This window comes from Nothoprocta perdicaria, unplaced genomic scaffold (genome assembly GCF_003342845.1).
Source record: "Nothoprocta perdicaria isolate Ctin4 unplaced genomic scaffold, notPer1 scaffold_42, whole genome shotgun sequence".
Lineage (NCBI taxonomy): Eukaryota > Metazoa > Chordata > Aves > Tinamiformes > Tinamidae > Nothoprocta > Nothoprocta perdicaria.
In genome coordinates, this window is record NW_020455666.1 from 4,911,045 (window position 1) to 4,925,897 (window position 14,853).

A 14,853-nucleotide genomic window follows, 5' to 3' on the forward strand; every position below is an offset into this window, starting at 1 on the left:
TGGCAAAAAAAACCCTATTCTTAAAAAAAGAGCATTCAGTGGTCAAAAACCACTTGTAAATCCGTTGTACATCCAGCATTTGTTGAGGCAAAGATAAAGTTCGATCATTTTAGACTGGCAGTGTACACAAAAACCCTGAAAAATTGCTGTAGGTCCACTTAACTTTCTATATCTCCAAAATAATGACATGAAAAATACCAAAAACAGAGTTGTTTGTTTTAGTTGACAACAGTTTTAGTTGATCAACACTTTCTGATCATGATGAGATTCAATATTTTTGGTTTGGTAGAAGCATTTTAGCACGTCTTTTTTTTTAGTACAAAGTCATTTCAAAGGACAACATTTTTGATTGGTTACCTGTGAGGCAATGAGGCAAAATCATGCCTGATATTTATAGGCTTTAATAAACTATAGATAAAATCTATTTATTTGTAGAATTTGTACTTAAGGAACAGAATAATATCATTTCTAAAAATTAGGAGCTTCCATCCCTATTTTGAGAATCATCTCAAAGAAACTTCATTCTTTGACACCACTAAAATGCTGGTCACACCCCACTCCTTGTAGAAAATCATCTGTTTTTTTCCTGTGGAAGATCTTGAAGCTTCTAACATGTAAGATAAAGGATGCTGTTTAAAATGGTTCACACGGATGCAGTGTAAATGCACCCTTCTGCAAACAGCAGTAGAACGGTTTGGGGGAGCAGATGTAACACTTTCCTACTGTTACCATTCTTAGAGCAATTGCTGTCTTTGATTAAAATATGATTTTTACCAACTTTTTTTACAACTGTGTTCATCGTTAGTTTTAAAAGTCATTTATTGCAGTCATTAAACCAGAAATGAAAATAACTTTTTGATTTTGGTGTCCTCCCCAGTGTGCATCACTTGATGGCAGATGTTCTATAAGTTGTGATGATGACGTAAGTATTTAACAGATTTTTTTTTCATTTATGCCTCCAATGCAGAACAATCTACAGTAGATTATAGTATGCAATGGGATGGATGTTCAGAATAAATTAATCATGATGTAATTTGGAGTCACTTTCTAAGAATTATGCTTAAATATTAAGTTTCTATACTTTCTAAGTATTATGATATTTCATGGCTGATTACCAACATTTATTTAATTATGAGGACAGCAATGATGTCTAAATAAGTTTAAAAGATACATCATTAATCTTAGCAATACTACCTCAAAGAGTCATTTCGTATCCCTACATATTGTGATATCAAAGCAATTGCTTTATTGAAATGTGCATCCAATATATAGGTGCATAATTTTCAAAATGTGATTGTTTCATATGAGATTCAGGGCACAAAAAACATTTTGGGTGCAAAGGCATATAACCTTAAAATATCAGCAGTTACAAAAATGGAGCACTGTTAATTTCTTCAGCCTAGCAGCTTAGCAAATCATGCAGCAAGCTATAATTCATTTACCAGAACCCTGTGATCTAGCAGAGGGAGGACACATATAGCAATAAATAAAATAAAAAAAAATCTATTTGTAGAAAGACAAAAGTCCAATGATTATGCCATCTCTGGCAGTGAAATGGACCTTTTGAAACCAGCAAGTCTTTTGCATTTCCAACAGTAAAGACTTCTAAAGACTTCTCCATTTGTAGTTTGTATAATTTTTAAGCATTCAGYAAAGTTTTATTTTCCAAATGTAAAGCAACTAAAAAAGAAGGGAGAGAATCCATGTCTGCATTATAAGACCCTGCTAAGGCTGCAGGCTCATTCGCATAGTTCCAGTCCCACGCTCTCATTTGCATATGAACACATTTTAAGCTGAGCTCAAAATGTTCATTGCCCAGTCTCCTAAGAGCGTGCCAGAATCTGTTGAAAATCAAGGTCTGTAGAAGTGTAAATTTCATATGTTTCCTGGCATTTCTGCACTCTTAGGTTTGTGCCAGCTAACTGTAGGCTTAATGTCCAAACGTTACCTTGAATTGTTTCCAGGCTTTTCCACTCAGAGCCAACCAGCTTGTGGGTAGCCTGGCTAAATTCTCTGTGCTGGGTAAAATCTCTGCAGCGTTTAGCATAAACCACCGTGCATTGGGGAATGAAGACTGAGTAGACATTAATTCCTTCACTTGAGGCAGCCTTAGTGACTGGGTAATAACAGTACCTAATTCCTTGCATTAAGCATGCTTCTGCTGCAAGGACTACAACTGCTTCATCAAAACTGGAATTATGGGCAAATTACTGTTACTACAAAAACACTTTTAATCTCTCCTCACTAAGAAGGGAGTAGCTGCTGTTGAAATTTCCAGGAGGCAGCAGCAACAACTAACATTGCACTTTTTTTCTTCCAATGACATTCATATAGTTAATAAGAATAGATTCATACTTTCTTAAATGTTCAAGCAGAAGGTTTTCTAGTATTACGTGCATATGCAAGCACAACACAAACTATTTAAAAGCTTTTCAGCACTTTTCACTTGACACCAGCAGCAGCTACATAGGAGATATTTAGCAGTAGCATGAACCTTAGTCATTCAGAGCATCTAAATTTATTTTTGATTTTAATAAATTGCCAAATGGCAGAGCATACTGTCTTTTGATAGGATTCTATCTGTTGAATCYGTTACCTTTCATAGCTCTCTTTTCTCAATGGCAAGAGGGTATCTATTGAACAGTTACTGTACAAATTTACAAATATTAGGAGATGAAATTAATGCAAATGGAATAGTACAGTATAATTAATTGATTCTAAAATACAGTGGTATGATAGATTCACAACTCAGGGCAGATCTCTTTTTTCTCTCTCTTTTTGGGAAGCTTTGCATTTGCTCATTTTTTCTTGTTTTCCTGACATCTTCCATTTTAGTTTATTTTTTCTGTTTGCTTTTTTTTTTTTTTTTTTTAATCTTACATTCTATTACTCCCCTAATATACTGGAGTTCTGAAAAACACATAGCAGACTTGAGCTTGATCAAAGTTCCTGTAACCCAAATGTGTTTTCAGGGCTCAGTCGACATTCTTGCTCTGTTTATTCTGGACTTCATGCCTACTCGATTTTACAAGCCCAGGGACTCCCCATCTCTGGAACGTTCCCCTTGAAGTCCCAAGTTCACKGAGCGTGAACCTTTGGGCAAACGTGCGGTGCTTAGTTCGCCTCCAACACCTGTGAATCGTTGAGAGTTAAACCTCTTCYGTGCCACTCTATCCTGTGCAAATGCTGTTATCCTAGGAATTAATCTCATATTTGAAATATTTGTGCCAAGGTATTGGACAAGTAACTGCACCCCGCTGTCCTTTGTCAATGCTAAATTTCATTTACAAAATGTTTCTTTAATGTAGTGCTGTGTAGAGAAAGTTATTTTTCTTACTGGCAAGTAGATGGATAAATGCTGTCCTGAACGAACATTTCCCTAGTGTTACTGTTTCCAAAATGAGTTGAAATATGAAACCTGTTATTTCCACACACCTCCAAAAAGCTGTTGCTTTATGTCTATCTCTAATAGTCATGCTAAATCATTAATATCTATCTAATTTTGAAAAATGCTAGCAAATAACTAGAGATTTGAAACATGTCAACTAATTATTGAATCCTGGCACACTCAACTATATGTAACCCAAAAGCTGTGAAATGAAGCCCAGCCTCTCAAGTGCAGCATGACTACTCTTGGGTGTCACAAGCAGTGGAGAAGTGCTCGTTCTGGAGCCCTGTTTGATTCCCTTCTCATGCATGAAGACTGCAAATTCACATCCCCTCAGTTGTGCCACACACGCTTCTTGTTAACTAAGAGCAAAGAAAGAGCCAAGGAGGAGGGTGTCCAAAGAGCCTTTTGGTGACTTGGCTCCTCTCCTGTCGGAGGCTGATGTTGGGCTTCAGGACAGCAGCATCCTGCTGAGCTGCCACCCCTCATGCACCGTCTCCACTCTGTGTGCAAGCTCTGTGTGAGCCTTCAGCAGCATCTTCACTTTCCAGGTTGTACTGGCCAGCTTCTGGCTTTCCAGCAGATCAAAGGTTGGGAATAATGAGTTGTTCTAACCTCCTTTTTGACAGGTTTTCTGCCACCAAGGGTCTCTGTAGCTTAGGTTCTCTTATGAGAATGAATTTCCTGCGTTTGCACCAGGGAATGACATCCATTCCCAGCTTGTGCCTGGTTTAGGTTTCTTTGTTCTTTTTGTTTTGTTTATTTTAAAGCTAAACTTCCTGCCAACATTTCTTAAACTACCTGCTCGGTGGCACAGAGCAGTGCTACTAGGTGGCCAGAACAGGAATCATACTCATCTAAAGGTTGCCTGAGCGACCAGGCTGCATTTTCACGATATCCTGCACAGTTACTGCTGCAGGGGAACCGCTTTCCTCTCAAAACTGCAGACAGATTTTGCTGGGCATGGATAATACAGCAGAAAACATTTTTTCATATCTCTGTTCAGCCCATTTGTGGCAAGAATGGTTTTAAAGTAAAAGCAAAACCACAAGAATTGCTGTGTGGAGAGCCCAGATCTTTTTTTTTCCCCACTAATGTCACTGAAAATTTAAGGGACTATAGTAAAATATTAGATGATATAAACCAATATTAGAATATATTAAAGATTTAACACCGAGGTAGGTTTTTAGCAATAATGAAGTGAAACTGAATACTATCAAGGTTTGAGTTGAACCTTATGTTTAAGCCGTGAAACACAGCAATTAAAACTTTGCCTGTAGCAAGTAATTCACTGGAGGTTAAAATAATGCATGCATGTATGCAGGGAAGCACTGATTTGCGTTTACCTTGTTTTATACAATTTATAAGCCTGACCTACATAATGCTAACAGCCCTACCTCTGAATCCAGTTCCCAATTAAACACACAATTTGCAAAGCTTTAGGAGACCTGTGGGGCCTCTTTTACAGAAGTTTCTGGTCCCCTCCCCCTATGAACAAATTAAAAAATATTACCTGGTCCCCCATCGGTCCTCCAGGCTGACACTGTGTTTTCATTAATACATCGTTAGTGTAATGACATTGGGCTGATGTTTTTCTCCAAACACAGCATAAGCCATTGGGAGCCACAAGGGTCGATATTTTTCCAAACTGTGTTATAAGGAAGTACTTTTTAGAATGGATTATAAAAGCACTGACTGGGTTCTTTTTATGTTTGTTTATAGTTATCTTATATCCTCTTTTTCTACACACTTTTGATTTGGTTTGCATGTGTTAAATGCACAAAAATTAAATGAGATAATATCACATAATTTGAGAATACATTCACTTAATAGTTATGTGAGCTGTTAAAAGAACTTGAAGTTCTTTTCAAGAACTTGTATCCATGTAGAAGCATTTGGGATGGAAGTAATAAAATTGTTATATTCTAAAACTAAAACTGGAAATTGTATTTTTGTTACTTTCAGGCAATCAACTGTTATCTGATAGATAACAAYGGATTTATTTTAGTGTCTGAAGACTATCGACAGGTAAGTGAAAGATTTTCATCTGTCATGTAATACGTTTATATAAAGTTACTTGCTTTTTAGACAGTCTTAAAATGTTGAGAAATTAGTCACATAAGATTAAAAATATTCTTTGAACAAAGCATCAAAGTTGTCTCCAGAGCAGCTCAGTTTCTGCCTGCCTGTGAGGCAGGGTCAGCTCTTGAACTCCTAAATGTTTTGTTTAAAGGGCATTTTTGCGGCGGAAGTGTCTGTCTTCCTTAGAAATCTTTACCCCAGGAAGAACAATTCCCTGTGGCGTTTTTACCACGTGGGAAGGCTGGGGACAGAAGGCTTGTGCGTTCCAAATGCTAATAGTGACATTTTAGAGAGGTTTGTGGATGAGCTTCTGCCATGGGTTACAGCCATGGAAGTGCTAAAACTGAACACTCAGCTCTGCAAAAGGAGTTGTGATTAGCACATCCAAAACACGGATTCGTGTTGAGATCTTAGAAACAGGGGTAAAAAGCGAGCGCATAATTGCTAAACCCTTATGAGGAAACCCATGAGGAAACCCCCAGCATCTTCATTAACTGGTGCCTGCGACCTGGTGAGACTGTGGCCCAGCTGTGCCGGGAGCCACCAAAGCTGAGCGGAGTGGCGGGATTCTGGAATGGGAATGTCCGTGCTGCTGCTCGGCACCAGGGCAGTCGGACTGGTTAAGACTCAGTCGCTTACCGAGAAATGTTACTATGGGTTCTGAGTGTCTTAAACGAGTGGTCAGAGAGGAGATAGAAAACTCTACAKGAATGGCAAAAAGCAAGCCTTGCTGAGAATTTCACTGTTAAATTAAAAGCTTGAATTAATACAACTTGAAATCTGACACTTCTGAAGGTAAAATACAGTGTTTCTTCAGATTTGCATAGCTCAAAAATATCTGAGTAACCTTTCTTCAAGCTCCCATTTTCTTTTGCTGCAAATAATTACGTTTTGGTTAAGACTTTAAAAAGTCTATTAGCAAGCCATAAACAAGGCCAATACAATTTTTTTTTGAAACTATTCCCTTTTCAGTGCTGTACCAGAACGTTAGCTGCTAAACAGATGCTGCACTGTGTCATACAGCAATCATTCCTCACAATTTAAGTCTTCTTATTCTCAAAACTGAGGACTGAAACTGATTATTTTGTTTTACTTTATTAAATTTATTGCTTCCGTCCCTTCAGAACATCAAGCACGCTGTGAATGTAATTCTAGGATGTACCCATAAAATATTATGAACTAAAAATGTAACATTGCTTAAACATTGGCTGTATTATGTTAGAAACAGCTGTGGATTTTTGTTTTCTTGATTTTTTTTTCTATATCTGTCTATCAAATCTGTATTTTCTACATAGATGAGCAATGACCTGGAAATAACTCTCCTTGTAAAATGATTTTGATCCCATTTTTATGCATCTTGTCTGGTCATTACCTTTTTCTTTTTCTTTTCTTTCTTTTTTTAAATCAATTTTCTGACTGGGTAGCTGTTTTGCCAGCTGAGTTGGATATAGGCATTGAATAGGGTTAGGAAGAGATTTTTTCTTTGGTAGCTTAGCTGAGAGCGTCCATTACTTATTTTATCTGATTTTTCAACCAAGAGAAAAGTTGTGAGAATCGCACAAGGCTGGTGGATGGTCAAGGAACAAGCGGTGTCTGCTTTACAGTAACCCCGCTGGCAAGATCTGCAGGCTGTATTGCACTGCATATTTATTGGGTGCAAAGGAAGGGATAAGGAAGTGAGATGAAGGGATGTTCATCACCTCTCCAGGGTTGTTTCTGCACTGCATTTCTGTGGAAATGCCCAAACCGACCTGAACCATTCTAGGAATTTTTTCCTGAAAATGGGCAGGGCAATTCTTCATCCAAATTATGCTAAATCCTGATGCACTAAGAGAGCTAATAACAATTTGAGTGCTAATGGTTTGGGAAAGAACTGGTATTTACAAATGGAGCTTTTGTGGAGAGAACTGTCACTGAAATATCTTTATAAGACTCAACTTGATAAATCAGGTTTATTACTAACTAAAGTTATACTAGTCTTTTATGGTTTGGGCTTTTTGACATTAACTGACTGCCTATCCCATAGTTAGGATAATCATTCTTCATCAGTCAGCTAGGGCTATTGAAGTTAGTGTTTTTAGTCATATAAACTACAAATGTTCCTTTTGCTTCTAGGAAACTTTACACACCCGCATGTTTTGGAGACTGTTCCAAGTTTCCCCTGAGTATAAAAAGCAATAGTTGCTCTTTAGATGGAGGAATGACTCTTTTTGGCTGGAGCAGGAACCTCTCTGCCTCCGAAGTCCCAGGTGCATACTTGAGGTCAGCTAAGTTCCTCGTAATGGAACTGGGGTTTAGTTCATACCAAGCCGATGGAATCCATGCAACCTGAGAACGCAGTGCCCTTTCCCCCCATAAATTGTGGGATTTCTCCCTTTAAACAATGCAGAGCCCATACCCAATCCTTCTGGGAGCTGAGGCCCTAAAATAAAAAATGTCTTCCCAAACTGGAAAAAAAAAAAGCGCTGCACATGCAAGATTTTGGAATGCCCTATGAATGGCTGCAGATAATGGAGTCTCTTCCACATACATACCAAATTCATAACATGAATGTTTGTTTTCTCAATAGAGATTTATTTTTATTAGTCGGCATTTGCTGAACAAGGACAAAATGGGTAATTCATCAGGCTGAGTGGTTTTAAGTATGAAATGACTCTGAATAGAGTTAAAATTTATAGGATTGATGAAATGTACTGTTCCAGCTCCTTAAGCAGGTCATGCAGGAATTATAAACAATGCTTTTTTATGACTGTTTATGAAATCCTTTCAAAACCTGTTTATATCTTTTTTGAGTAACATTTTAATCACAAGGGTTTGTGATCAGATTAGTGTGTTTCCTTTACGAGCTTTAGGTTTGGATGGCTTTTATTTCTGATACTGGATGTTATATAACGTACCTCAATCTATTGTATAAGCTCTCACATCTGCTCAGGGGTAAAAATGTAATCTCCATAACTTGCCATGACTGAGAAGTCCTCTTCATTTTTTTATATAGCAGTAGTCCTGAAAACCTATCTGTGTAACTGTCAAAGCCACTCTTGTCAGATCCTCAAATATGCCAGTTTAAATTGCATCCACTGTTGTTTTGCTATTTATCTGCATTTCTGGTAATTTCTTGCATTCTTTCCCAGTAATTTCTTGTGTTCTCTTCTTGCAGACTGGCTACTTTTTTGGTGAGGTTGAAGGGGCTGTGATGAACAAATTATTAACCATGGGCTCTTTTAAGAGGTAAGAATGAACTATACCCATTATCCCTTAAAAAAAAATTTGCTAAAATAAATAAAACCAAATCCATATAAAAGAAGCCCATGTTTGGCTGAGTGACTGGGTTCTGCCTCTTCTTCTGTATGAGCTTAGTGAAACTGGATGCCAGGCACATTGAATGTCGAGAGTATGGGCTGCTCAGCCTGCTGTCTCTTGGTAAAAGAGCAGTTTGTTGGTGTGTGATGCTAAAGCTGCGTGTTTCTCCCATTCCCGTTGTGCTCAGGTGGAAACGGGATGGGGCCGTACGTACCACAGAGTGATTTTAGATGGCCGTGACTAAAGCAAGTCATGGATGCAATATATGATATTTAGACCTATAAAAGTTGGAGATTGCAGTGCAAAATGGCCTACTGTTAGAAGGAAAGAATGATGTGTCACTAATTCATTTTCACTTGCATGTTAACTCACATTTGAGCTTGCTGTGACTATTGACCTGGTGTTATCGTCATGATGGCAATAAAACCTAATGATGATTTTGTGTGTCTATCAAAATGAATTATGCATCCCTAGGGAAGTAAGAAAGGACTTTTCCCTTTAACCTCAAATTCAGAACTGGAGTTTTCATGGCTTTCATGCAGTCCTGAGAACATTTCCTTACCCCTTCATCCTCTTACAGTTTATGTAAGAGCATGAGAGAACTGCAGTACGTACATGTAATATTTTTCCTTTTTATTTCCTGCACATTTCTAGTATATAAAGATGACACATTACTGCTGCCACCAATCACTGAATGTAGGTATTGCATGTGAGAGCATAGAGAGCTGCTCTTCAAAGCAATGGTTTGTGTTCTTCCTTTATAAACCAGCTTCAGCTCTCCRAGGCAGAAAGCTTTTTGCCCTGTCTCCATGTGTTATAGCTGAATGCTGGTCCCAGTAAATGACTGGCCTGAAGTGGAAAGGCCCAGCTCTCTGCAAACCATCCCAAACCTCCAAGGTTCTCCAAGGATAGCAATCTTTTTGCATTTAGCACTGCGTTCTTTACATGTGCTGTTAAAGAACATGAAATAATACCTGTTTATAAAACAGGCTGTGTGGTGAAAAGGATTTGGTTTGTGCGAGAAAATGTACCATTTTATTTGAAGCAAACAAAAAGCTCTTCATTGTAGTTCTTTGCAATTTTACCAGCACATAAAAGCAGTGATAAACATTATTCAATTGCTGGAAATATGAACATCAAAAGAAAAACATTATCATTGGAAAATTAAGGACTACGGGAGCAATGAGACCTCAAGAGAAAATGAACCAAATAAATCTCAAGAAAATTGCATGTAGGAGGAAAACTATGCAAATATATAAGGCAAATATAGAAGCAGCATCATTKCCTCTCACCAGTTTCGTTTCAACCAGGCATCATTATTGGGCCTTGACATTCAATCTTATTGTCAAGATTTATGACCTCACCGGTGGGCACTTCGATCCCAACTTTTCCAAATTCTAAGGCTCACTTGACTAAGCTCTGYTCGCTTAAGAGCTTCCCTTGCTGCTTGCTTTTCCTTGCGCTGCTTTTGTATCTTTTCTCATGTGCCTCCTTGCGAGCATCACCTATGCCCTTATAGCCTCCAAATCCCTCACTTGTTTCCTCAAAATAAGTACATGCAGGGGCAGACTTCTGTCTCTCTGTCTGAATTTGCTTAAGAAGCAAAACCTACCAAATATTTGGCCTCTAGGTAATAAGAAGATTATGAAAAAAAATCTCAGCTCTTTGCTAAGCTTCTTGCAAATAACAAAATATTATTAAAGTCCAATCATGAAAACAGTAACTATTTGATCAGCAACAGGTCGCTAATTCCCTCTTAGGCAGCACACTCTCCAAATGAAGGATTTTTTTTCTATGTAGCTTAGGTCACTTTCTTGTACTTAAGCATAAATTTTAATTAAATGTTCTTGAATATTTTTGAAGGTGTTAAATGGACACTGCTAATTTTAGAAGCTTTGTTTCTTTTCATGTGTATTTTTTTCCCATTTTGACCTTTAAAAAAATCTAATGATATTTTCCTTCCCTTAATTTGGCTATACTTGGGAATGTAGAGTAGACCCAAGATTTACCCCATAGTTATGGCATGAATATTACAAAAATGCATCAGGTAAATGAACAGGCATTTGCATTTTATTTTCTGCATGGGCAAACAGAAGATCTTCAAGTTAGGAAAATGAGCAGACTCTTTCCAATAATTGTCTGCTGTCTGATGCATCATATTCGCTGTGGAGGATGTACAAGGCCTGTGCCCTTGGTTTGGAGTTTCTAAATGACTAATGTTTTGTTGTACTGATATGAAGAACGATCTTCCATTCTCATCAGTGGCATAGGCTTCTGGAAGGCAGAGAGCAGCCTGCCTCACACCGGCAGATCCTAACCACACGCTGGAGGTCATGAAGAGCAGAAAGTCGGTCACCTCCCCGTTGACGTTATCCTTCACAGGAGCCCTGTTCTGATTTTGTGCATTTACCACATCTGGTGACATCTTGTACCCATGCTCTGAAGCTTCGGCACTGCTATATGGCATGTCCGCTGCTCTTGTTTCACCTTGTTTCATCTAAAATTAGCTGTCACAGACCCGAGTTCAGGCATAGTTTAAAGGCTATGTCTGTAAATTTTTCTAACAGCTTCATGCCATGTTAGCTGCATTCATTCCCGTTAGATAAATGGGAATACTCTTACCCACTTAAAGAGGACCCCAGATGTGAGCTGTGCAGGTGGGTCATCCTTCTACATGCTGAAAATAACAGGTTGARTTCTCATTTTTATAAATGCTATGCTTTATAGCCTCATGGCAATTAGGAATAGTTGAATGCAAAGTCACAGATAAGTGATGACAAATCTGTTTTTTCAAATGATGTAATTTACTTTTATCCCTTTCCTTGATCTTAGTGATGGTAAAAGGTATTAGACTGACAGCTTCTGGACACTGTAATAATCTATTTGTCAGTAAAGATGGGAGAACTAGGGCAGCAACAGAGCAGGTTTTCTTTCACTGTCTTGCAATCTCCCCACAAGGGCCCTCTTCGGATTTAAGAGACACGTTTCCTCTTGATAGCCGTCAGTGCTATCCTCCTCCCCTCCCTCTGTGAGGGTGTGGGACAGCTTGTCCTCCATGATTGGGTTAATGAACATCTCTCCATCAGAAGTGAGCTGCACTCACCATTCATTGGCTAATGAGTAAAGGATTGTGTCAATAGTTAGAGTGTTTTAGGGATTTATTATTAGCTTCTTATGTTTTTTTGTTTTTTCTGAGCCTTTCTTCCTTTTATATGGAATTGAAATTTATTGCCATAATAAGAYAGAACAATGTTAAGCTTGATATTCYTGCAAATTCTATGAATGTTCCCAAATATCTTCAACTRGTGAAAGAATATTTGAAATTTATGCAGTGATGATCTTTTTGCTAACATAATTGTCTGTTATGATATTTTATACTCACAGCTAGAAAATCACATGTATGCTACAGATTTAGCTGAAAGGAGAACACTRTCTCTGTTAGTGTAGGCTGGGTTGCTGGTGGTTCTTAGAAGTTTAATTTTCTTGACCAAGATTTGTGTGTTGTATACAATGGAAGTTCGCCTTTAACTGCTGTTGCGAAGATTTTCTTTTCCTTTTCTTGAATGTTTTTGCAAATAGTCTGTACCCGTCTTATGATTGCTTTTGAAAGTTTTTTTTTTTTCTTTTTTCTTTTGTAGGCCTCAGTGATGAGGTATGTGAAAGGGGTCAGTTAGTGGTGTTGTGATGCCAAAGTGTCGAGCGTATTGGAGTAAAGCACTCCTGAGACGTGCTGTAATACACAGCTTGGACTACAGCATATAGACAGGCTTAAATTTAGATCAGGGGAAACCTTTCATTCTGCAGGAATTGATTAAATCTGCCTCAATGATAGGAAAGCTTATTTTGGAACATCTCAGAAAGACATTAGCAATGAAATAGCACTCCAGAAATGACACCTGGACACAGAAGCMCCACAGTATCTTAGGCCAGTGTTTTGACTATCAAGACTGCAGTAGTCTTAACAAGGAATAGAACTGGAAGACTTTTGCCTTCTTAATACATTTCCAAGAATGAAATCAAAACAAAACTGTATTTGAATTTGTAAATGCCATGGAACCCATTTATACAGAGCTTTAATATCATTCACAGTGACAAAGAGTGAGAGTCTAAAATTGATTCAATATGTTGCGGTGTTCAGATTTCAGCATGGTCATGGGTTTCATCCACCGATCTTGGTGGATGCAAGTGTGTTGCAGAATTCTTATTTGCTTCTAGTGGGAAGAATCAGGTCTTTGTAAGGATGTCTGGCAGTGGTGCTTTTGCTGACGTAACTTGCGCATCCTGTGTTGTAGTGTTTGAATTGTCTCTTTAGAGACTCTCAGGTAGGTGTTGAACCTACCCGCATTGGAAATCACTACGTTGATTAATACATTGCTCAAAAAGCAGAACTGACTTCAGGATTTTGCTGTTAAGAAATGCATGCCTGGCATGTACCTTTCTAAATGTTTCCTCACCCCCCCCCTTTTTTTTTCTCTCCCTGATTACATTATCTTTTTTTTCTGGTTTGTTTCTGAAGCAGAATCTTCACACTCACAACACCTCTAGTTATACGTATTAAAAGTTTAAATTCATTATACTGTCATCTGCTGACATTAAAATATAGCCAAAAAACAGTTTTACACTTTTCCACCATGATTTTGAGTTTTTTATTACAACTCCTTCCCTCTGCCATCCCTTTGAAACTTAGTATTTCTTTACTTGTTAAATGAAACTGTATTTAACTACATATGTTTTAATATTTTTGTTCCTCTTATTCATAATGCAGTCTTAGATTGCTTTATACTGCCTGCAATGCAATAAGACAATCCACAGAAATACAGTATAACATGTCTGGTTGCAGTATTAATTGTGTTTATATTTATTTGTGTGAGTACATATTCCAGTCTTTTTATGACCTTTTATCTTTGAGCATTTAAAGAAACTATTTACTATATTTGAATAAGTGTAATACTAACAAAATTAATATGGAGAGGGAAAAGCCCTTTTTTAATATGTAAAACTGACTTTGAATCTGACAGATGTTCCAAATGACACACTGTAATGATATTTGTTTAAAACCTCTTAGTAGAATAAAGAAGCCCATAGATTAACCAAACTATTGTTGTGCATGGAACTGAAAGTTAAGAAAATGATTGCACTTCCAAATACCAAGTGAATAGTCACCAAACTTATCCTATTGGAAAAAAAAATGCAAGGAATAAAGGCTAAACCAAATGCTGTTCTACTCCAAGCACTAGCTAGTGAATAAAGTAGGATGGGACCACTTGAGCAACAGAGATTTCCTTGACTGTTCTGCAGAGAGCGAGTTAAAATGTGTGAATTGTCCTTGCATGTGCGCTCACCAACTGCTGCCATCACTAGGAGGAGGTCCCCTGTGGASATCTAGCATGGTCCTTAGGTCTAGACGAATAAGCTGAGCTAACCCCAAGAGTGGAAAGGCCAGAGTGGAGAGATCATATTAGAAGGGCTGGATTCTGACCATGGTAAAGGGGAGGAAAGACAGAACAAGCTAGAGGAAGTGGTGTATTACTGCATGCCGTACGGGCAGCACAGCTTACACCATGTACTGCTCTGTTTGTCTTGGCAGATCTGTGTGCGCGGATCTGGCTGTGGGCGTCATTCTGCCAAGTATGGTCAGTGTTCAACTTACACCCATGTTTAGGTCTCTAGTTATGCGTGTGTCTACCATGTGCCTCTCTCTGCCAGTCCAGAAAATGGTGGCTTCTTGGCCATTTTTATTCTAACTATAAGATAAAGTCAACAATGTGAGCAGTATGACCATATACTAAATGGTTAGCTGAAGCTGCAAGAGCCAATATATTTAGATATTGTGCCTGTGAGCCAAAAATAAAGCATGGTGCCTAATAAAGAAGCTTTTAGGGATGGCTGCTGTCACAAAATTAGATCAGAAAAAAACATATACAGTTTCTACTCGTATGGATTACAGCATTTTATTGGTACAGGTTGCAACGTTTCATGGCATGCAGTGCAGAATGCATTTCATGGTGATGCTGAATGCATTTCATGACCTGTTTTTGGCAGCTTCTGGGACATCCTTTCCATAGCTGAATTTGTGTGCTCTC

General features: G+C 38.1%; 1 protein-coding gene across 2 annotated transcripts in view; it reads left to right on the top strand.

Annotated features, from left to right (window-relative positions):
• The window catches only part of CACNA2D3 (calcium voltage-gated channel auxiliary subunit alpha2delta 3), a 347,867-nt gene that overhangs the window by 307,695 nt on the left and 25,319 nt on the right, over positions 1-14,853 (top strand). For both annotated transcript variants that reach the window (XM_026046033.1, XM_026046034.1), the window contains 3 exons: positions 878-922; positions 5,354-5,416; positions 8,628-8,698. In XM_026046033.1, coding sequence (XP_025901818.1) covers positions 878-922; positions 5,354-5,416; positions 8,628-8,698 — 179 coding nt within the window. The remainder of the gene's footprint in view (positions 1-877; positions 923-5,353; positions 5,417-8,627; positions 8,699-14,853) is intronic.